The sequence below is a fragment of the Lygodium microphyllum genome, unplaced genomic scaffold (assembly GCF_053477565.2).
Source record: "Lygodium microphyllum isolate KBCC unplaced genomic scaffold, Lygodium_microphyllum_v1.1.10 scaffold_35, whole genome shotgun sequence".
Taxonomy (NCBI): Eukaryota; Viridiplantae; Streptophyta; class Polypodiopsida; order Schizaeales; family Lygodiaceae; genus Lygodium; species Lygodium microphyllum.
The window spans coordinates 104,881-128,033 of NW_028229518.1; the positions used below are offsets into that span (position 1 = coordinate 104,881).

The window sequence follows — 23,153 nt, forward strand, 5'->3', positions numbered from 1 at the left end:
CATCTGTTTATTTTGGGATTCTACTCTCTACCAGTCTACGTAGTTTTATGAGATGTCATTTGTTGATGCTATACTCATTTGAGAATTAAATCAACGAATATTTTTTTCCTATAATTATCTCACAATGCATCTTTCAACAACAGTTGTACACTCAATCTATAAATGATTTATGTAACATTTTTCAGCACATGTCGCTGGAAGGGTGACATGGCATAAAGCCTTTCCACCCAAGATTTTTTTTTCCCCTCTGCGATCATCGCTAGTAGTGTCATAAATAAACATGCACATGTCACTATTTGTGTCGCAATACGTATCGCTATTTGCATTGCTATTTGCGTCACAAATTGTGTCATTAAATAGCTACACATATTGCAACGATTTCATAGAGACATGTATACCAACAGTTTTAGTGGCGACATGGTAATTTTCTGAATGAATAATTCTGCCGCGCCTGTAAACATCGGTATATGGCTTGTATCTTGTAGTGGACGACCATCTATCTATCCTTTGAAAATGGTGAGTGTTTGTGTTCACATGTCTTTACGTACCAATAGCCTATTAAAGCATATTATTCTAGCTCTTCTTTTCTCTAGATAGGCGAAAGTCAACCTGGGGCCCTACCATTAAGTGCACCAAAAATTCATGGGGAAGAAAACTAGTCTACCCAAAAGAATACAAGAATACAGAAAGGAGTAGGAAAACTCCTCTTGGCAACAACCAATATATATAAATAGGCAACAAGGTAAATGAAATTGAGGAAGTCAACATGAGCTTAGGCTTGTGTGGATAAGCATTAACTAAGTGTAGATAAGCATGTGGCAGTGGCCAGTCCATCTCCAGATGTTTTTCATTCTCAATAAATAAACTGTGCATTATAACATGAGCTTAGGCTTGTGTGTTAGGCAAGGGGTGCGCACAATACAAGAGCAAGAGTTCTCATAGGCTTGTGTATTGAAGCAAGAGGATACACAAAAGCAATCCTCTACCCTTCGTGTAACCACCCCTTTAGCTCCAAGAAATATCTCACCTCTCTCCGCTTCTTCCGAAGTTTGAATGCACGAGGGTTCGAACCTTGAATACGTCATATACCTCTCCCTCTCTCAGCCCAGGCACATGAGGGGGTTTGTCTGTTGTTTCCTAGGGATTATATGGTTTATTTTACAAATTATGCACAAATACTTGATTTTGTATATTGAAATGAATAGCACTGTTGACCTGACGGAGGATATCGGAAATGCAGGCACATGTGTGTGTAACTCCAAGAAATCTCTCTCTTTCTCTCCCTCTCTCTCTCTCTCTCTCTCTCTCTGTGTGTGCAGATTAATGGATCACCCCATAGGCCACAAGGCTTATGCCTCCTCAGCCAGTCGCCAGCTTTACGAACCTAACGACCTCAATTCCTCCTCAGGTGATCATACGGCCATGATTCCCAGCACATCTTAAACAGCTGTTCTAGGTAGTTTCTTGGGGGTCGATCTCACTTTGCACGATTCACTCATCTGCATCGTCGTCGTTGTCGTCCAGTGCAGCTGCTAACATGTTCTTGGGCATGCCGTGTTATTAACAGAGAATGAACAGTCGCCTTTGGAAGGCACAGGCTACACTCTCGATGGCGGAAATGCGGATGTGTGGGAGAACCTCAGAGAGATATTCGAGGACATAGACGCTCACAGTGCAGGGTAATAACAGACATAATTTGCTACTAACCAACAAAGATTAATTTGGGAGAATCTGTTATCAATCCGATATTACCTAATCATTTCTTCCGATCTAGTTTTTACCGGTCAGGTTTGTCTTTCTTGCCATAATCAATTCGGGAGACTAATCATTTGCAGTAATTTTGTAATCCGTCTCGTCTGATCGTGTAATCTCCTCAGACTGTTACCTTTTTTTAAATCCATTATAATCATCTGATACCCACCTCCCCTTTCTGTGCAGGGCGGAGAGCAAACAAGCCCTCAAGAAGCCCATCATGCAGTTGAGACGTCTTCTTGAGATGCACACCCAGTTGCGTATCCTTAATCACAGACAATTAATTCCCAAACACATTTCCAAGCTTTTTTTATGTTTCTAGAATGTTTCCTGATTAACAATATAGATTATTTACCAGCTGAGCAGTTAGATAATTTAGCACATATTCAAGCAATATTCGACCGGTAGTTACATCATTAAGCACACATCAAGACGCAATTCAACCGGCACTTGTCTCACTTGGTCTACGCACATCAATAATTGTTTAGATTATTAAGAAGTATTAGGATCATTAAGCCCCATGCTTAATTTTATATAGGATGCTTTGTCTGTCCGTCAAAGCAAGCTCACCAATGCAACAATTATATGTAGACACGTAGATACATAGACCTATCCAATATAGCAGTGAAGATGCACCTGCACTGCGCTCTCATGAGTTGAAATGAATCCTATTATGGAATTTTGAAATAAGCAGCAAAGGTTCTGTGAGTGACCTCTGGAGTTTTCAATTAAGTCTCAATAGTACCAATGTGTGATCAGCTTAATGCTCAGACAAAAGGTGCAGAAGAGCTCACCCTTGATAAAATTTACCTCGGCCTGCGCATTGAACGAGAATGGTATCTGCGGAAGCTCCAAGCAATTGAGGTACATGCAGCTTGAACCTAGAGAAGCCAGCCCTCTTTTAATCTGTGCTCAAACAAATGTACAGGAGCTGTGTTCAACTTTTATGGGTTTGCAGGCAGAGCTTGACAATTCTCTGGTGTACTATAGGCTGCCATAGGGCCACCCTCTTCACATTCACAAGCATTCCCAGAAAATCCATCAAGGGTCTCACCGGCGCACTCATTTACTCGAGCAATATGTACAATTCTGTACGAAGATAATGAAGACTACACTTTGGTGGGATCCAAATGGCACTAAGTTTCAGGATTTGAAAGCTTGACGTACAATGGGTGGTTGAAAGAGAAGCATACCCATAAATTTGTGATCGGATAGATGAATTAAAACAATCATGTTGTAAAATAGTGCTCTTTACAGCAGCTGCCAAACAATCTCAATAGCCATTAATAGGTGTAATTGATGTTGAAAACATGTTCAGGAAAACAATGAGGCACTGCCAGACAATTTGCCTAATAATAAGCACTGAAGAAGTTCGTCACATCGATTATGTTTCCATGGTCACATTCTGCATCATATCACATCATGGAACAGTCCATATGTGTGTACATGAGTATTCAGGTCTACAGAAGATATATACATCATTGAACAGTCCGTGTGCGTGTACATGAGCATTCAGGTCTACAAAAGATTTCATTCAGTGAAGGTATATAGTAGGGTTTTATGAGTTCTATCAAGCAAAAGAGCTGTTATTTAATACATTGATTGATCAAAATAACATGGGCATGAAGAGAGTCAGGCCCCAACTATCACCATCTCTTCCTAATATTCCATCAGTTTTCTTTGCATGTTCACATATTGTTCAGTTGCCAAATTGCACGCTTAGCCTTATTCGCACTTATCAGTAGAGAGAGCTAACCAAATACCAATAAAAGTGGATCACTTGCAACATGGCCAATCTTTCACTTTGTCCTCATCATTGGATTAATCAATTATCTTCCGGAATTACACAAAAACATCTTCTAAAGCCCTCTGCATTGAAGTTATGTTAATTCAGTACAGCTGCATAATACAAAAATAAGTGACAAAACTGTGATTATTAGTTTGTTTCTCTCTTTTCAAGTCATGACATTCGACACTTAAACTGCCTCTTTTTCCTGCTACCCCCAAAGAAACACTTAAACTGCAATGGAAGGTGGTTGGTTTGAACGTTATAAATTCCTCGGAAATTGGTTACAGCTTTACAGACACAACCCATCAAAGCATGGCTGCGTGTATTCTACGTCATATATTGCACATTACTACTGTTACTGCAACTTTGGAGTCGACTTGCAGACCATTGAAAGTCTTCTAGAGTACTGACCCCAGAATCTGGACCAGACCATCTTCAAAAATTTACCCTTTTCCAGGTGACAAAAATGAGGAAGGGCTTAACACAGTCCAACACAAAAGCACGTCCAAGAGAATACTGGTGTAGGATGCATATAGCTGACAGTCTTTGTGTGCTGGATTTAATAAGACAAGTTGTAAAACCTCAAGGAGCAGCTATGGGAAAGAGATGATGAAACTAGTCGTCGAATTGATGTTTACGGATATTCTGTTGTCAGTTCTTGATCAGAAGAAAGCTGAAAAAAATAATCAAATGTTTTAGAAGAAAGAAATGCATGTTGCTGTGTAGTCTTAAGTGATTTCAGTTGGTTCAGAGGGGAGATGGGGTATGATGATGGCTCACTGTGGCAACTATGTGCACATAATAATTACCCATGACTAGCTGATGAGTTGTGATGAAGGATCCATAAGCATCCTTGTGTGTAGCACAGATGTGAATCAACCTTGATCTCTAGGCAAGATATGTACACTGATACATTATTAATGGTTTCAGGAGTAGGCATGGATGACAGAACAGAATACTCACTTGGTAGTCTCTTATTTGTTTTCACAATGCCAGTGTCTTTCATGAAAGCAAGTTCCCTGTGCCTTTTGATGCTGTCTTGCAATCTCTCTTTCCAAAGTTTTCCATCCTGTAAAGCATACAACCAGTCTCTCTCTCCCTCACTCACATGCGTGTGCACACACACACACACACACACACACACACACACACACACACACACACACACACACACACACACACACACACACACACACACAGAGGCATGTGAACAACCATTGGGAATATGGAGGCAACAATGGGTGTGTCCAAATGTGTCACAGTGACTGAAGTTAATAGAATGGCTATTCGTGGTCTATAAGTACAAAAGACAAATCAAAACGAAAAATGCCTCTTTGGGCATGTCAGGACAGTCCAAATTTGTTAACAGTATACTTTGCTTTGCTACTACCATCAGTGTATTGCAGTTAAGCTGCTTTCTCATATATTGTTTGGTTTACGTAGAATGGTTATTATAGTTAGTGTTGATACAATTTTGTTTAGAAAGATCACTCAAGATCAGGTCCCTATGACAGACATCTAGATGTGGACATTCAAGTCTCATCAGTCAAGTTCCATTGGTACTGTATCTCTCTTTAAGAGAAAAATATTTCAATGTCAATAAATTATTGATGCACTGTTAATTATTAGATGGAAATGGTAAAGTAAAAAGAGCAGTACAAATTGACACCGAATTAAGAGGGAAATCTTAGGTCCAGCCTTGTCAGGCCATAGCTGTTCAAGGGAGCTAAACATTAGTTGGGCCATGCCTAGCACAAAACAGTAGGCCAGTGCAAGTGAAGCTCACACGGATTATGCATGGTTCTCGAAGAGGACATCGAACTGGTCTATCCATTTCCAAGGGCTCCACTGGATGCCCCATCGCAGCAAAACCGCATACTTTCTGCAAGCATCAGAAGACAAGAAAATCCTTAGTTTATTGGAACGTACCATTTCACATGATGTTCACAGCTTTTTCTTGATGACATTTGATCATAGTAAGGTTACCAAAGTGTGATATACAGAACCAGCAAGATTGCTGTGCTCTAGAAAGGACTATGGAACCCAAAATCCCGTGGTACATTTATGATGATGAATGTCTTGAATCAATATAATGATTTAGCAGATGTTACAACACCATCAATCATGTGGCAAATGCAAGTTTCCTTTCTTCACTAATTTTGTTGTCAACTTATCCCTCCTTGTAACCACCCTTGACTTCTAGTCTCTTGGCTTTGCCCTAATTTGTCCCATTCTATCCATAATTGCTAGCACTCCCAAGATGCTTCATTGTAGGGTGGTATCCATCCTGCATGAGCGGTCAGCCGACGATAACACTCACAGGGTGAACCCCATCCTTCTCGTTTAATTCGAAGCTTGAAGAATCGAACTCCAGATGACAGGTCCAGCACTTTTCATCCAATTGCATGCAGAATCGAGAAGTATGCAAAGGACTAGAAACTTAAGAGGCCGACAAGGGATAACGCGACAGCAGGTCATGAATCCTGCAGTACAATCTCTGGTAATGCTCTCAATCACATGCATTGATGATGTTAATTACTTTGTGGAACAGGCGTGGATGGTGCACAATCTCTGTTAATGATCCCAATATTAAGCACAATGGAACAGCCATGAATGCAGCACAATCTCTATTCGAGGATCTTAATTACATCTGGGACAAGCATGCCCGAAATGGAAATATGATTGTGAAATTGATCAGCCTGGGGGCAGAAATACACATTTACGGTTATGTATTTACAAGGAGATTGAACAGGGGTGATGGGAATGCTGCACACGAATGCTGCAATGTTCATGGCCTCCATTGAAACTGTGCGAGCAATGCAAAGAATGCAAAGGGGAGGGTAGAATGAGGGGATTAATGCGGTTAATTATGGGCGACAATTGAATTCTGTGTAATCAAGTACAATGCAACAATAATCACGTGGAAGGAGGATTGGAATTAAGAGAGGGCGGTACAAACCGGATGGTGATGACTGATTAACGGATCAGAAGACGATAATTGCTGCTGCTCATGATGATCATGAGGATGATCATCATGAGGATGATGAAGTATAATTGATGGGGTTGGCGGGGGCGCAGGAGGAGTTGGCCTCATGATCTGCATTCTCTCTCTCATATGCACTAATTATGAATCAAGTTTAATCATGTGCAACTTGATAAAGAGGCAACTATATATATATATATACATAATGGAAATAAATACAACCCTCGTACCTATCCTACATGGCAAGTGAAGAGAGTACTCCAAACCTTGATGCCCTAAAATAGATCTTTTCCCATTTTTTATATATTTTCTTTTTGATACCATAAAAGAAAAATGTTTTCCCACTTTCCCATACCTACATTTTCCCAATTTCCAATACCTTTTCCAAAATAAAATACAATGCAAGTTAATGATATACACAAAAATAGTGCTTTCAAATTTTAAAAAACATGTTTCTATTAAAATTGTTTACATTTCAACAATATACATATATAGCTCGCTTCAAAAGTGGGGAGCAAAGGTACACTTTTTCTTAGTACACAAAATAGAGGTATATTTACATATATAATATACTCATGAAGAGTTAAGAGAGAAAATGGATGCATTTTTAAATTGATTTTATTGCTTTCCTTTACAAGTGGTGTGATTGGACCAAAAATACAACCATCAACAAAAGATGTCAAAGGTAGTAGGCATGGGCACATTTACTACTAATAACGTAAGCTTCAACACATGCATAGGTAGCTCACAGCATGGTTGGTACAAAATAACAACAATTCTCCCATTCAAGATTTTGGTATTCATCCCCATCTTGCTAGGTTTGTGCCTTGCTTTGAAGCTTCATGTCTGGGTTTGATTTCATGGTTGTCAAAGCTGCTAGCGTTTGATTTGATGTTATGTGTATGGTGTATTATTTCATTGCATGCTACACAATTTTTTTGACAAAGCCCCAATTGGCCTATCCACCAAGTTGGTAGGTCATTCAAAATCTATTGTGCAAAAACCATAATGTATTGTAAGTTAGAATTTGTAAAAATGTAAATTTTTTTTATACACTACAAGATATAGGCCTTATACCGACGTTAAAAGTGACGAAAATGTAAATAAAGAAATTTGCCCCCGTCATCGCAAAAAGCGTCGTTATTGGCGATGCCATAGAACAGTCGGTATCAACGTCGTGACGCCGATAATGACGCTTTGCGATGCTAATAACGACACGTGCAGTAAATTTGTGACGCTAATAGCAACGGTAACAAGGGAAAAAATTTTGTGGCAGGGCAGCAATATGTGCTTTATTTGGGCCATACAAAATAGTTTCTGCACTGTGTACAATGCTCGTGTAAATAAAGACAAAGTGTACTTAAATCATAACACTGATACATGAAATAAATACATGATCGCATAATGAAAGCGACTGGTACAATCATGGCAAGATATCGCTACTACATAGAAAATGTCTACACAGATCAGGTGACCAAAAAAGAAGGGTGTGTGAGCTCCAGGGATCCAAGGGCGAGCTATACATCCTCGCCATCCGAAAGCTCGTCTCGCCGCAAAGGAACATCAAACGGACTCTATAAAAAAAGAAACAACTACACGTCAGTCCACCATACAATAATGCATTCTAATTAAATATGGTAACTACGGACTTACAGGGCCGCCGCGTCTATACAATCGGTCGATTAATCTAGTGAGACCGTGCCTCTCTGCATATTGAGTCTCAAGGCCGGTCGGATAGCGATTTGTAATGGAGTGCTGCAAAGGAAACAAAATACTAACTGTTAGAAACACGATTGTTAGTACAAAGGATATTGCAAAAAAATAAGCAAGCAAAACAAAACAAAAACTTACAAAATCCTCCAGATATGTCCTGTCCGCCACTCCCAAGATGATGGACCACTCCGGCCTCTAGTCGTGCCCTCACTGCCTCGCGCTGCTAACTCCAACGTCTTGGAGAATCTGTAGCCTCCTCCCTCAGTCGGCACCAGAGTCATCCGCGTCTAGCCACTCGGGCTTTGCAGCCCCACTCTTGAGTGCCTTGCGTGCGTCCGATCACCTGTGTGACATATATGCACGCATGCACTCCATCATCCAACCGTAGAAAACCTATCTGCTGTGGCTGGAACTAGAAACTCCTCATGCAAGGATGCTACTATGTAGTCCTTGCTCCCCTCCGGTATGTTTTTCCAATGATCCAAGACGTTGTGCCGAAAAACTTGTTGGCACAACTCTCTCATGCGAGCCATCACCCTCCTCCCCTCATCATTCATGATGATGGCTCCTCACCTATTTGGGGTATGCCTAAGATGGGTCCTCTCCCACCTGCGACCACGGTCTTGGGAATATCCAGAAGATCCATGTACATCTAGTGTACCGACCGGGGTAGTATCTATCGGTGTAGCACCCATAGGGGTACCACTTGCAGACGGTTGAGCAAAAGCCGGAGTAACTGGAGTACACGTCCCCACAGGTGTGACAAATCCTGGAGGTGATGTAACTCCAGCAGAACGACGAGATGGAGACACCGCATCCGTGCCTCCACAGCAACCACATGAGCCACGCTCTCTGTAGCCATCACGAGAGCGAGGAGTACACTACAACAGAAACAAGGCATAGACGCGCAAAGTCGGGCGCGTCTATCATTGCGTCTATATGTGCATGTAAAAGTGCGTGTAAATAGACGCGAATTTTGCGTCTATATATCCGTGCAAATAGACGCCAATATAGACGCACCAGCAGACGCGTAATTATTTAACCACCTAAAATTGGAATTAATATAATTAAAAAACCAAAGTTAATAATTATTTAACCACCTGAAATTGATTCTTGACCATGCACGTGTGCGCATGATAAAAACCATAGAATTAAGAATACACATTGAATCATTGAATTAAAAAAATAGAGTTAATAATTACTTTTTCATTGCTCTCTAATGAATGGCAGTTCCTCCAGTTGACAAGCCTGATATAAGTAATTAGCGGCAAGCGACAGAAACCTTACAATTAGTAGCAAGCATTGCAATATGTATCTCGTAATTTTTCTACTTGAAGATGATAAAAAATACTTCCTTTTTATTATGGAAAATTCAATTTAGCTTTAAACTTGACTATTGATTCTTGAGTATGCACGTGTGCGCATGATAAAAATCATAGAATTAAGAATACACATTGAATCATTAAGCAAATTAAGTATGTTACAGTGAATGATCCATCTCATCTTCAATGAGATCAGCCCTTGCTAAACTATCTACTTCTAGGTCTATGTTACCAAGAGGTAACAAAACAAATAAGTCTATCCCACTATCAGATGTGTTGCTATATTGCTCAATAACTTCATCAATATCATCGTCAATCACATTATTGTCTTCTTCTGTGTTTCCTTGAACATCCTCGCGAGGTTCATCTTGTACTATATCACGCATACCATCCATTATGGTGTCATCATCATTAATTGTTGGATTGTCATCTGCTATCTCCATGTCGGTAATATTACCATATATTGGTTCTGAACGATTAGATATAGGGATGACATACCACCATCGGTTATTGTTTACCATTGGATGATACACAATCTGTATTTGAAAAACAAAAGCAAGAAACTTAAATACTTATTATATTGTGTATATGTATCACATGTATACATATTTAAAAATTAGCCTTTGCATATATACCTGCTCGCATTGTTGAGGTAGTACTAATGTGTCATTCTTGTTTTGGTGAAATTTTGTAGAGTCAATGATTACAAAACCACTTGGATGACATCTGATTGTGCAATGCTCACAATTTGTTACCACTTCTTTAAACCACTTCACATCTAGTACATATATAAAGAAAGCTTCAGAATATCTTGGATCAAGCCACAATAACCTTCCATGGTACCATTGGCATCCTCGAAGTGAGCAAGGTGTTAGATATGATCAATGCCCCACCCTCATTAGGTACTACCAATGATCCATGGTGCTCAAAGTTGTAAGGCCCCCATTATGAGGAGAAGCCAAGTGTGAGCCCGGACATTGGTGGAGTCCTGACTTGTATATCAGATGAGGTCTATGTGACCGGATGGCAAAAAGGTGACCATTGTGGGTCTAATCTTTGGGTTAGACGGAGTGGTTAAGCTGGTAGCAACTCGAGGCACATTGCATTGAGTTGCGTGGTAAGGGAGTTAAAAGGGGCCCCTATTGTGGGGTCCGGGGGCCGCGGAAGCGGCCCCTGGCTGGGGGGTCCCAGGGGGGCCAGCGGCCCCCCTGGCGGGGGTCCGGGGGCAGCGCCCCCGGCCCGATGGTAAAGGGAATATTCCCTGGAATATTCCCTGGCCGACTAGTGGAGGCTCATATGGTAGGTCGGTCAGCAGGCCGACCTAACGACCTTCGCGAGCTATAAAAGCTAAACCCCTTCGCAGCCATCTTACACTCATCTTTCACCCAGTCAGAGTTGTTGTTCCAGCTAGCCTTAAGCTCTTCACCTATCTTCTGTCTAGATCGCCATCTAAGCTTCACACAGTGGAAGCGCACGGGTGGACAGAGCCATCTTTGTATCAGTTGTTTGGAGTTAAAGAATTTTACTGATTCTCCTCTTATCTGTTGTGTACTCTCTATCTCTTTCTCAGATTCTGTTCGCTGCGCCGTGTAATATTTTACATGGTATCAGAGCCCAGGGGGCTCTAGAGATCGGAGAGAGTGCAAGAGGCAAAGGCTTCAACAGCAAAGAGAAACGATGTCGACTCCGGGAAGCAGTTCTGGCGCATCAGGAAGCGGTGCAGGAGGTGGTGCTGCTGTACCGGCCATTCAAACACTGAGGATTCGTCCACCAACCTTCAGCGAAGGCAAGTTAGATGGTACAAACTACACCTTGTGGAAGTTCAAAATTACTACTATCCTTGATTCTTATGAGCTTCTGGAGACTGTGCTGGGGACTGACGCAGAACCACAGCCTACCCCCGACCCATCAAATCCTAGTGTGATGATTCCTCCGAATGCAGATCTCCTACGAGCTTGGAAACGAAGGAATGCAGATGCATTGTGTGCCTTAGTTACAAGCTGTTCTGACAGTGTTTTGACTCTGATTCAGCATACAACCAAAGCGTCAGAGGCTTGGAATGTACTAAGGAGTCAGTATGAAACACGAAACCAAACAAGGATTCAAAACTTGGAGAATCAACTAGCAGCGGAGAAGTTTGCTGAAGGAGAGACGGTTGAAGCATTCATCACTCGGATTAAGAATCTGCGCGACCAGATGGCTGGCGCTGGGATACAAAAGACTAGCGAAGAGCTAGCTCGGAGGTGTCTTCGGATTTGTCCACAAAAGTTTGATGGACTAGTAACTGCCCTTAATACTCAGGTGAGACCTCAAGCTTTGACTTTTGAGGAGTTTTGTGCATTATTAATGGAGGAGGAGTTGAGGCTGAAAGCCCGAGAAGGAAGCAACAATGGAGATGCTGCATTCTCTGCCAATGCAAAAGGCAAAGGTGTTTCCTCCACCAAAAATGATGGTGACAAAAAGAAAAAGGGCGGCAAGAAGAAGTTTCAAGGAGAGTGCTTCTACTGTAAGAAGAAAGGACATGCAATTGCAGATTGTCGTGTCAAGAAGGCAGATGAAAAGAATGGTACCCTTAAAACTAAAGGGAAAGAGACAGCCAATACGGCTGAAGCAGAGTTGGAATTATTCATGGCGACCATTGAGGAAGTGTGCTCCTCGGCGCAAGAAGAATCTACCACTGACTCTTGGGTGTTGGATAGTGGGGCCTCCCGTCACATGACCAACAAGAAAGGTCTATACAGTTCTATGCAGCCTCTACAAGAATCCATCACTGTGACGGTTGGAAATGATGCTAAATGCCCTGCTGCGGGCACAGGTACTATTTCTTTTGTTGCTGCAAATGGTGAAGTCAAAAAGCTTTCAAATGTGTTGTATGTTCCCGAAATCAGAAGAAATCTCTTATCAGTTGCTGCCATAACTGATCTTGGTCATGAAGTAAGGTTCAAGAAGACAGGTGCAGAAATTATTGATAGTGCTGGCACAATTGTTGGCAAAGGAGAAAGGAGGAACAACCTGTATGAGCTAAGTGCTCTTACAGCCACCGCTGGAGTGGGCACAAGTAAGCTTTGGCATGAAAGGTTTGGACACATCGGATTTGCAGTATTGAAAGAGATGCAAAAGCAAGGTATGGTTGCTCACCTACCTACAATAACTGAATTGAAGGAACCATGTGAAGCTTGTATGATGGGCAAGCAACAGAGAAAGGCATTTCCACAAGAAAGCAAGAATAGAGCACATGCTCCTCTAGAGTTGGTGCATGCTGACTTGTGTGGTAAGATGCCTACACAGGCCTTGGGGGGATCTTCTTATTTTATGTTGATTGTCGACGACTACAGTAGGAAGATGTGGGTGTACTTCCTTCGTGATAAGGCTCAAGCTTTTGGTAAGTTTAAAGAATGGCTAATACTTGTTGAGAATGAAACAGGGAAAAGTGTGAAGAAATTTAGAACAGATGGTGGTGGTGAGTTCAACTCAAAGGAGTTTGAAGGCTTTTGCAAGAGCAAAGGGATCAAGCGTCAATTGACGACGCCTCACACACCTCAGCAGAATGGTGTTGTGGAACGCAGGAATCGTACCATTGTGGAGATGGCAAGATGCATGCTAAAGGGCAAGGGATTGCCTAACCATTTTTGGGCTGAAGCTGTTAATACTGCAGTCTACATTCTAAATCGGAGCTACACAAAGGCTCTCAAGGGAAAAACACCTCATGAGGCTTACACTGGTAAGAAACCATCTGTTTCACATTTCAGAATTTTTGGATGTGAATGTTATGCACATGTTCCAGATGAGAAGAGAAACAAGTTACAACCAAAAAGCAGAAAATGTATCTTCTTGGGTTATAGTGATGAGCAAAAGGCTTACAAGTTATATGACCAAGAGGCAAAGAAGATCATTGCGAGCCGTGATGTGGTGTTCAAGGAGGAGCCGCATACAGTGGAGGAGGAGAAGGCAAGGTCTTCCACTTTATCATCAAGCGAAGAAGTAGTCCACTATGAACCTGTCCCGAGAGCTATCCCTATCCTTAAGGAGGAGGAAGCATCATCTTCAGATGATGAGGAAAAAGTTCACCAACCTGACATCACCCCACCGGAAAAGCCATTGCCGCGCTGGGTGAAGCAGCTCTATGACCACAATAATCCTATGCCTGCATCTGTTGAGGAGAAGGCAGACGGACCAAGGAGGTCTCAGAGAATAGAGGAGCAAAGGAGGGCTTCTGCTCACATAGTCAACATGGCCTTGATGGTTGAGATTATGAGAGAAGTAAAGGAGCCAACTGACTTAGAAGAAGCACTTGCAGATCCATCATGGAAGGCTGCTATGCAGGCGGAGTATGACAGCATAATGAAGAATGACACTTGGGAGCTAGTGGATCGGCCAGCAAAGCGGAAGATTATTGGCACCAAGTGGATCTGGAAGGTAAAGTACAAGGCTGATGGTACCTTAGAAAAGTACAAAGCTAGACTGGTTGCCCAAGGATTTTCACAAGTTGAAGGGTTTGATTTTCAAGAGTCATTTGCCCCAACTGCCAGAATGACCACTATTCGCACGGTACTTGCAGTGGCTGCCCACAAGAAGTGGCCAGTGTACCAAATGGATGTTAAGTCAGCGTTCTTAAATGGTGACCTCAAGGAGGAGGTGTACGTGGCTCAGCCACCAGGGTTTGAGGCCCCCCATTCTGAGAACAAAGTGTGTAAACTGAAGAAGGCATTGTATGGGCTGAAACAAGCCCCCAGAGCATGGTACCAGCGGATAGATAGGTTCTTTTTAAACCTAAACTTCAAAAGATGTGCCTCAGATGCTAACTTGTATGTTTACAGGGATGGTAAAAAGTCTGTAGTGATTGTCCTATATGTGGACGACCTTCTTATTACAGGTGACTATGAAGATATGATCAACCAAACTCGAAAGGCTTTGAGTTTTGAGTTTGAAATGACAGACTTGGGCTTGCTGCACTATTGTTTGGGGATTGAAGTCTGGCAAGAGCCAGGAAAGATCTTCATCTCTCAGAAGAAGTATGCATGGGAGATCTTGAAGGCATTTGGTATGACCGAGTGCAAGGAGATAGCTACACCTATGGAGGTGAATGTAAAGTTATCCGTTGAGGATACATCAGCACTAGCAGACATTGGGAGGTATAGGAGGTTGGTCGGCAGTCTAATCTACTTGTGTAACACCAGACCAGATATCAGTTTTGCTGTTGGTGTTTTGAGCAGGTTCTCAAACAAACCTCATGAGAGTCATTGGAAGGCTGGGATGCGGGTGCTCAGATACTTGAAGAAAACTCTTGACTATGGTATCACATACAGTTTCGGAACTTCTCTTGTGGGGAACTGTGACTCAGATTGGGCAGGAGACATTGATTCCAGGAAGTCAGTTTCTGGTTATTGTTTCTCTTTGGGTTCAGGAATTTTCTCTTGGATTAGTAAGAAGCAACCAACAGTGGCATTGTCTTCTACCGAAGCAGAGTACAAGGCAGCTTGTTTTGCTGCATGTGAGGCCGTATGGTTGAGAAGGATTCTATGGCATATGGGAGTGCAGGATGAAGAACCAACTGTGCTGAGATGTGACAATCAGAGTTGCATCGCCATTGCCAAAAATCCAGTGTTTCATGCACGCACCAAACATATAGAGATCCAGTATCACTATGTGCGTGATTTGATGGAGGATGGGATAGTGGAATTGGTCTACTGTCCAACAGAGGAGAATGGAGCAGATATCTTCACCAAAGCACTTACGAAGGATCTGCTTCAAGTTCATCTTCAGAGACTCGGCATTGGGCCGAGGAGATAGTTCACCTATGGGTGGACATTGAGGGGGGGTGTTAGATATGATCAATGCCCCACCCTCATTAGGTACTACCAATGATCCATGGTGCTCAAAGTTGTAAGGCCCCCATTATGAGGAGAAGCCAAGTGTGAGCCCGGACATTGGTGGAGTCCTGACTTGTATATCAGATGAGGTCTATGTGACCGGATGGCAAAAAGGTGACCATTGTGGGTCTAATCTTTGGGTTAGACGGAGTGGTTAAGCTGGTAGCAACTCGAGGCACATTGCATTGAGTTGCGTGGTAAGGGAGTTAAAAGGGGCCCCTATTGTGGGGTCCGGGGGCCGCGGAAGCGGCCCCTGGCTGGGGGGTCCCAGGGGGGCCAGCGGCCCCCCTGGCGGGGGTCCGGGGGCAGCGCCCCCGGCCCGATGGTAAAGGGAATATTCCCTGGAATATTCCCTGGCCGACTAGTGGAGGCTCATATGGTAGGTCGGTCAGCAGGCCGACCTAACGACCTTCGCGAGCTATAAAAGCTAAACCCCTTCGCAGCCATCTTACACTCATCTTTCACCCAGTCAGAGTTGTTGTTCCAGCTAGCCTTAAGCTCTTCACCTATCTTCTGTCTAGATCGCCATCTAAGCTTCACACAGTGGAAGCGCACGGGTGGACAGAGCCATCTTTGTATCAGTTGTTTGGAGTTAAAGAATTTTACTGATTCTCCTCTTATCTGTTGTGTACTCTCTATCTCTTTCTCAGATTCTGTTCGCTGCGCCGTGTAATATTTTACACAAGGACACCACAATCTTGGGTATTTCTATTTTCATCTATACGTTGAGTTCGAAGATGTTTACCCTCACACCAAAGTGCATTGAATAATGTGTACTAGTAGTAAAAGATAAAAGATCAAACATGTCAATTATTTATATAAAATAAAATTGATAGAAACAAATTAATTGATAGTATGTCTCACCTTTGATAAGCAACCTCGTGCGTATTCCCACTCTTCTTGAGATATATTAATTTCCTCCTCTTTTTCCATTCTCTCCATTTCCTTATATAACCAATATATATCAATATGACGTGGGAGTGCATTTAGATGATCTGAAAATGAGACATTACGTCCATATCTAGTGTGAAATTCTTGTCTTTCGCTTTTTCTTCTTGCCCTTGCTTCATTATATAGTGTCACCCATTTGCTCATTACATCACTATTGAGCACACAAAAACTATTTAACTTACGAAGTTCTTCTTTTGTTAGCAGTTTGCTCATTCCTTTTCCTTGAGATACTATAGAGGTCATCCTCAAGTCTTCATCATCTTTCCATAGTCGTGGTTGAGAGGGATCCACTTCAGCAAGATATTCAGAGATATAAACAAGGGATGATTGCACTAACCAACCCTCAGCCATGCTTCCCTCAGGCCGTGCTTTTTGCCTCACAAAATCTTTCAAGGTTTTCATGAAGCTCTCAAGAAAAAACATCCACCTTACATGAACTGCCCCACAAAGTGCGATCTCATCAATCAAATGTACGAGTAAATGTAATTTAGTAGTCAAAATGGATCGAGAAAAAATTTCCTCCACCAAACAAACCACCTCAACAGATAATACTCGAGCATCTTGCAATGTGTTTGGATCAATTTTCTTCTAGCTCACGTATCTGTCAGGATGTATTTTAGAATTGTTTATTTTTGTGAAGAAATTTAAAGATATATAATGAAAAAATACAATGTATACACACCTCATAAGCTCTCCCATCTTGTAAATGATATCACGTACATCTTTGGATACACAATGGGATATGCTAGTAGGAAGTACGAACTGGATGTAAACAATATTCATAGATCAAATGATTAGTTGAGGAAAAAGTCATCATACCCCAAAGTTTACACATAGTTACTCCACTAATTACTGTATTCATGGTTAGAGATACCCTTACTTGAATCATTTTGTGCCAATCGTGGAACTTCAAACCAGATAGTTGCTCCACACCTCTTTTCTTTTTCTTTATGAAGGCTCCCTTGAGACATCTCATACATCCTATGGGTGTTCGAAAGCTATATATTTGTTCCTTCACTATTTTTTTCTCGTTCTTTGACAACATCCAAGGTGCATGGGATAGCTCAATCTTTCCTCTGGGTCCAATGCGTGGCCAGGCTCGTCTCATGCGACCAATGTTACGTAAATCCTCCCTTACATTAACTAAATCACGAGCCCCTATCAAGTGATCCCATAATGTAGATACAACATTTTTGAATATGTGTGTGGGGTCCAACAGGTGATTGATCTTGAGTTCACTCCAGTACGGAAGATGAAAAAATATAGAGAATCTAACAAACAAACAATATATTATGTAAACAATTCATCATGCTAAATACTTTAAAGTCAATCGAGAGAAATACACTTCTTACCGACTCATGCCGAGTGGAGGATGGCTGTCGGCATTAATCCATCTCTCCTTCCAATCTCGAATGGTTAGAGATTGTGGAGTCATTCCATTAGTAGGGAGAACATATTTGGGATGGTCAATAGGAAGAAATCGATGATGATTGTCGTAGATAACCTTCTTTAAACGTGCCGGCCTAGAGGAAACTAGAGAGGGACCGCAAATAGGACATGCATGATATCCTGATGTGGTTAAACCTGAAAAAATAAGTGAATTAATAAAATGCAATTGATTCAAGTCTTGAATTTCAAATATAAAGTTATATACATGTACCTGAACACTCTCCGTATCTTGGAAAGTCATGCATGGTCCACAACAACATGGCCTTCAATGTGAAATCTCTAGAGGATGCAGATGCACTTGTATCTTGCACCTCAATACCTTCCCATAACATTTCTAACTCTTCAATCAAAGGCTCTAAGTAAATATCCATGTTTTTTACCTTGTGCTTTCCAGGAATCAGAAGGGACAACATTGCATGTCCCTTTTTAATTGCCATGGATGGAGGAATATTATAGTTCACCAATACCACTGGCCATACACTGTATGATGTGCTTTTGATGCCAAATGGATTGATTCCATCCATACCTAAACCAAATCTCAAATTTCTTGGCTCTTCTTTGAAAACGGGCCACAAATTATCTATATGTTGCCATGCCGGTGTGTTTGCAGGGATCCTCCATTTTCCATCACTTGAACGATGAGCATGCCATGACATGAGCTTTCCAATAGACTTACACTTGAACATAAGTTTTATACGTGGAACAATCGGAAAATGTCGCAAAACCTTACGAGGTACATCCATTGACTTCATCTCCACTTCGTATCTTGATTCACCACAAATAGGACACTCTCGTGCGAACTCATGAATCCCACGAAATAAGACACAATCATTGACACATGCATGGATCTTGACATAATTGAGGCCTCCCAGGGATGTCAAGTAATGTCTTGCTTGCTCTCTCTTAGTTGGCAAATTGTTTCCTTTTGGAAGCATTTGTGATAATAACATACATATATTTTTAAAAGTGAGTTAAAAAACCACAAACATATATTTCTGTCCGATTTCAAAATAGAACAATTAATATTATGATTCATAAGCCAAACTGAATTGATACCTACTTCAATAACGCATCCAAACTGACATTACTCCATCCATAAATTGTTTGCAAGTTAAGTATCTCGAGGGAGGCACGAAGAACGGAGTACGTACAACCTTCATACAATAAAGTAGATGATGCTACATATAGTGGATCATCTGGCTTCGTAGAGTGACCTTCTCCCTGAACCGGTTGCAAAAATAGATGGTGTACCATGTTGTCCAAAATCTCATCCACTACGACTTGATGGGGCATTTCATGAGGGCTACTATCATGGTCGTAAGTCTCTACTCTTCTTGAAGACTCTGCCTCTTCGCGTTGACGTTTTGTAGCCTCTCAATGCCCGGGAGGGAGCATCTGAGGATGTGGCACCGCATCCTGCTCAACCACAAAAGGGAGTTTCATGTACGTTGATATATAATTCCCGTAACATAGACTAGCAATCTTAGTGGTAAAAAAAAACAATGAATACCGGTGATTTTTCTCGGTCCCATTCTCCATACAAGTTGAGGTGTGACATTGCAATTCGATGTGCTCGAAAAATACACCCTTGACAACGATCACACATGCATTTAATTTTTCGTCGTAGCCATGCATCTCGATTATGAAGACGCAATGTTTCATCCTCACTTGAGGATATGCTCATTGACTCATCAGCATGCACCGCACTAGGTGATGACGACGACATGATTAAACCTAATTCATGACAACATCAAAATATTTTTCATTCATATGTTTACATAAAAACTTAAAGCTAGCGTATTAATTATTCTAAGATCTCAATTTTAAATACACAAAAATCATCATAAATGCATTAAAACTTATGATAAGAATTCACTATAAAAACTTATCTTTAAAACAAAAAATTATGATAAAGCCTAAATGCACGTCTATAACCGCGTTTATGTACGCCTCTATATTAGTATCTATTTGCGCGTCTATGTTCGCGTCTACATGAACAATAGACGCGCATAGATATGCAAAAATAGACGCACACGTCAAAATTCAAACCATACTTAAATCATTTCTTTTCAAACTGCGCCTTTCCTTTCCTGTGTTTTTTGCGGTTGTGAAGCTTGAGTTTAACTGACATGCAGTCTCTTCATGCCTCACCTCCTCATGACTCACCTCTTCTTTTATTTCAAACACACAAGAAGGGAAAAAGGAAAGCCAAGGAGAGGAAGAAAGAGAGAACAAGAGAGAGGAGAACAAGAAGAAGCAGCAAGCAAGCAAGCAAGCATCAAGGGAGGGTAACTTACGAAGGAGAGGAAGAAGGAGAAGGAAGAAGCGCCACCACCCGCCACACCAAACACCCAAGGTGAGTCTCTCTCTCTCTCTCTCTCTCTCTCTCTGTTTCTCTTTTTCTCTCTCTGCTCTGTCTGTGTATTAGGATTTCTGATCCCATTATGTATTGCATTTTGTAAATCGTCAATGGCGGTCGTCGGACTAAAATCAGCCGACTGAGTGCGTTTGCTAGCGCGTCTACATTTCAGTGTAGACGCAAGTATAGACGCGGAAAAATGTTTCCTCTCATTGTGTCTGAGGGCGCGTCTTAGAGCGCATGTGCTGACGCGTGTGCAGGTCAATCTACACGCGATGATACACGCGCGCGCAGATTGACCTGGAATATGCGTCTGACAACGCGTCTATACTGCATCTTAGATACGAATATAGACGAACTGAACAGAAGGTTGACTTTAGGAGCGCGTCTGAGAGCGCGTCTAACCTGCAATTTAGACGCGGTTATACACGCGCCAGCTCTCCCAACTCTGATAAAAAACAATATATTTTTGCAATGATGAATGTGACCAATCCCATGTTTGTGTTTATCAGTTTTCTTGTTTATGAGAAGCATTAATACTTAAGTTTTATGCTCAATGTCTAAAGAAAGCTCTTTGAAAATGTAGGTAATATATGATTTTTTGTATGCAAACAAATTTGTCTTTTTCTTGTGTTTTTTTTGCAGATGTCGTATCCTGGTTCATCTAGCAATGATCCGGATTTGGATCGCATGAATGATACATTGGCCTCGTTTTGCAGGGGGTCAATGCATTTTTTGGAGGTTTTCCTAGTAGGGAAGACTTCATGGGAGAGATGACTAGACACCTTGGCCGCTCTCCCACAGCGGACGAGGTGTTCAGTGTCATGTCTGGAACGCCTCTGACGTCTATACCTGGCACTACTTCCCAAACTCCACATGCATGTACTCCACATGCAGGTACTCCATATGCAGGTACTCCACGTGCAGCACCTGTACATGCATCGGCTGAAGCACAAGCATCTGCAGAAGCACGTGCATCCAGGGAGACAGAGGGTAGTCGACAGAGAGGGAGGAGGAAGAGTCGAGGGGGAGGACGAGGCTTGTGTGGGGGTTGCCTAGGAGGTGGCGAGCGATCACCCTCACCAGTAGATCACGTAGAGGAGCTTGTACGCCAGTACTATAGAGTTACAGATGCTGGTGGCATCTTCCATGATGATGAAGGAAGGGATGTAATGGCGTACATGAGGAGCATCGTGCATGCGACATATAAAGATTGTTTCATTGCCTTTAAAAACCAGAAAAGCGGCTTGTGGTAGGAGGTGTTGAGGGCAGTCCATAGGAGGTACCCAAATCCTGAGGGTCAGCGATTCTCGGATGATTGGGGACGCACAAAAGTGAGGGATATGCTTCACAACAAAAGATCCCACCTCATGACACGCGCTAGGGACTCACTGCGGAGGCAGGAGGAGGGGCGTGGAGCCTATAGCCAACCACCTATGTGCCACCACATAGAGTGGAAGAAAGCCAAGAAGAAAGTAGCAGATAAAGTGAAGAGTCGCCAGCACGCAGAGGCGCGACGGATCCAAATGGAAACCATGGGATTGTCGCATTACGGATAGGGCGGCAGAGAGTCGTGGGAGGCAGAGTTTGTAAGTATATTTTGATTTCTAGTTTTTTAAAATTTATATTTCTTTCAATTCTTTATATAATTTGTTCTAATATATTGTGTCTCATAATTGTTTGTATATATCATAATTGTTTTACAGACTACTATCGTTGGTAGGATACCTACTCCTAAAGAGGTAGGTTACCATCGAGGTCATAACCGCGCAGCCACATGGCTTCACTTCTATGAGGAGGGTCTCATCATCACTGAGGACCAATATAACCGGGCTATGAGGATTCGACAGCCAGAGGAGGTATGTTTTTTTTTTACTTTCCTATTAAAAGTATAGCTAATTATAACTTTTTCTCCACCATGTCTATGTAAGCAACCTTGATCTTTTGTGTGTGTAGATGAACCCGAATGTGGAGCATAGCGAGGAGGGGGATAGTGACGCTAGTAGCCATGGTGGTACTAGCGAAGATGTTTCTTCTTAAGATTCGTAGAGGAGCACCATACCTCCTATATGGCCTTGTTTTCTTGTATATGTATGATCCATCTTTGAGCCTACTGCTTGCGGCCACGCTTTAGGTCACAAGCACTTAAACTTCCCATGTAAATGCTTTTGATCTATAATGAATACATGGACTTTTATTTTCAATTCTCGTGCTTTTAGATCCATTGTCTTTTTCCCAAATGCACAATCTGATGTATGGGAGGGGGAAAAAAAAACCATTTGCAACCACATGCTCTCTGGTTTTTTTTTTCCAGTTTTGTTTTGCGCGTCTATCCGCGAGTCTAAATTGCAGAAAATGCGCGTTTATACACGCGTCTACATTGCAGAGTACACATGCTAGATAATTCAAATTTAAAAAAGAAATTAAATATCTTTTTTAAAAAAGGAGATTTTTTGTTTTCCGTTTGCATCTACGGGTGCTTGTAAAAGCACGTCTATAAGCATGTCTATATGCCCGTCTAATTGCCAAATAGACGCGCAAAATGAATTAAATAAATAGCAATTTTGGTTTATTATGCGCATGTATTCACGCGTGTATATGTGCGTCTATTGCACGTCTATTTTTGCATGTAAATTCGTTCATACATGCGATTATAGATGTGACACGGTAGACGCGCAAATAGACGGGCGGATAGACGCGCTTGTAAGATTTTCTCTATATTCAAAAATCGCATCTATGAGGCCTTTTTGTTGTAGTGGTAGTACCTCTATCCCGAGCCGACTGCAGGCTCACTGTCTCTATATCTCTGCAGCATCCCCCTGACCCTGAAGCACTCCCTCCCTCTGACCTTGAAGCACTCTCTCCCTCTGACCCTGAAGCACTCACTCCCTCTGGCCCAAGTCTGGAGCGTCAACCTCATCTGCTCAAAGCTGAAGCATCTGATCGTACCGAAGTAGATCTAATA

General features: G+C 42.0%; 2 protein-coding genes across 3 annotated transcripts; one reads left to right on the top strand and one right to left on the bottom strand.

Moving 5' to 3' along the window:
- The first annotated feature begins 1,157 nt into the window (after positions 1 to 1,157).
- Positions 1,158 to 3,208, top strand: LOC148009161 (uncharacterized). 2 transcript variants are annotated; one of them, XM_087673745.1, is made up of 5 exons: positions 1,158 to 1,408; positions 1,568 to 1,679; positions 1,939 to 2,012; positions 2,531 to 2,616; positions 2,743 to 3,208. In XM_087673745.1, the coding sequence occupies exons 1-5, from the start codon at positions 1,168 to 1,170 to the stop codon at positions 2,890 to 2,892; spliced, it is 663 nt and encodes a 220-aa protein (XP_087529871.1). In that variant the 5' UTR covers positions 1,158 to 1,167; the 3' UTR covers positions 2,893 to 3,208. The 2 variants fall into 2 exon arrangements, with proteins under 2 accessions (XP_087529871.1, XP_087529873.1); XM_087673747.1 differs by having other exon boundaries at positions 1,939 to 2,007; positions 2,512 to 2,616; positions 2,743 to 2,883.
- A 349-nt stretch (positions 3,209 to 3,557) lies between these two features.
- LOC148009162 (uncharacterized) lies at positions 3,558 to 6,671 on the bottom strand. The gene is made up of 4 exons (XM_087673749.1): positions 6,501 to 6,671; positions 5,328 to 5,423; positions 4,505 to 4,610; positions 3,558 to 3,621 (listed from the first exon to the last, which is right to left on the bottom strand). The coding sequence occupies exons 1-4, from the start codon at positions 6,654 to 6,656 to the stop codon at positions 3,578 to 3,580; spliced, it is 402 nt and encodes a 133-aa protein (XP_087529875.1). The 5' UTR covers positions 6,657 to 6,671; the 3' UTR covers positions 3,558 to 3,577.
- Positions 6,672 to 23,153: the final 16,482 nt, after the last annotated feature.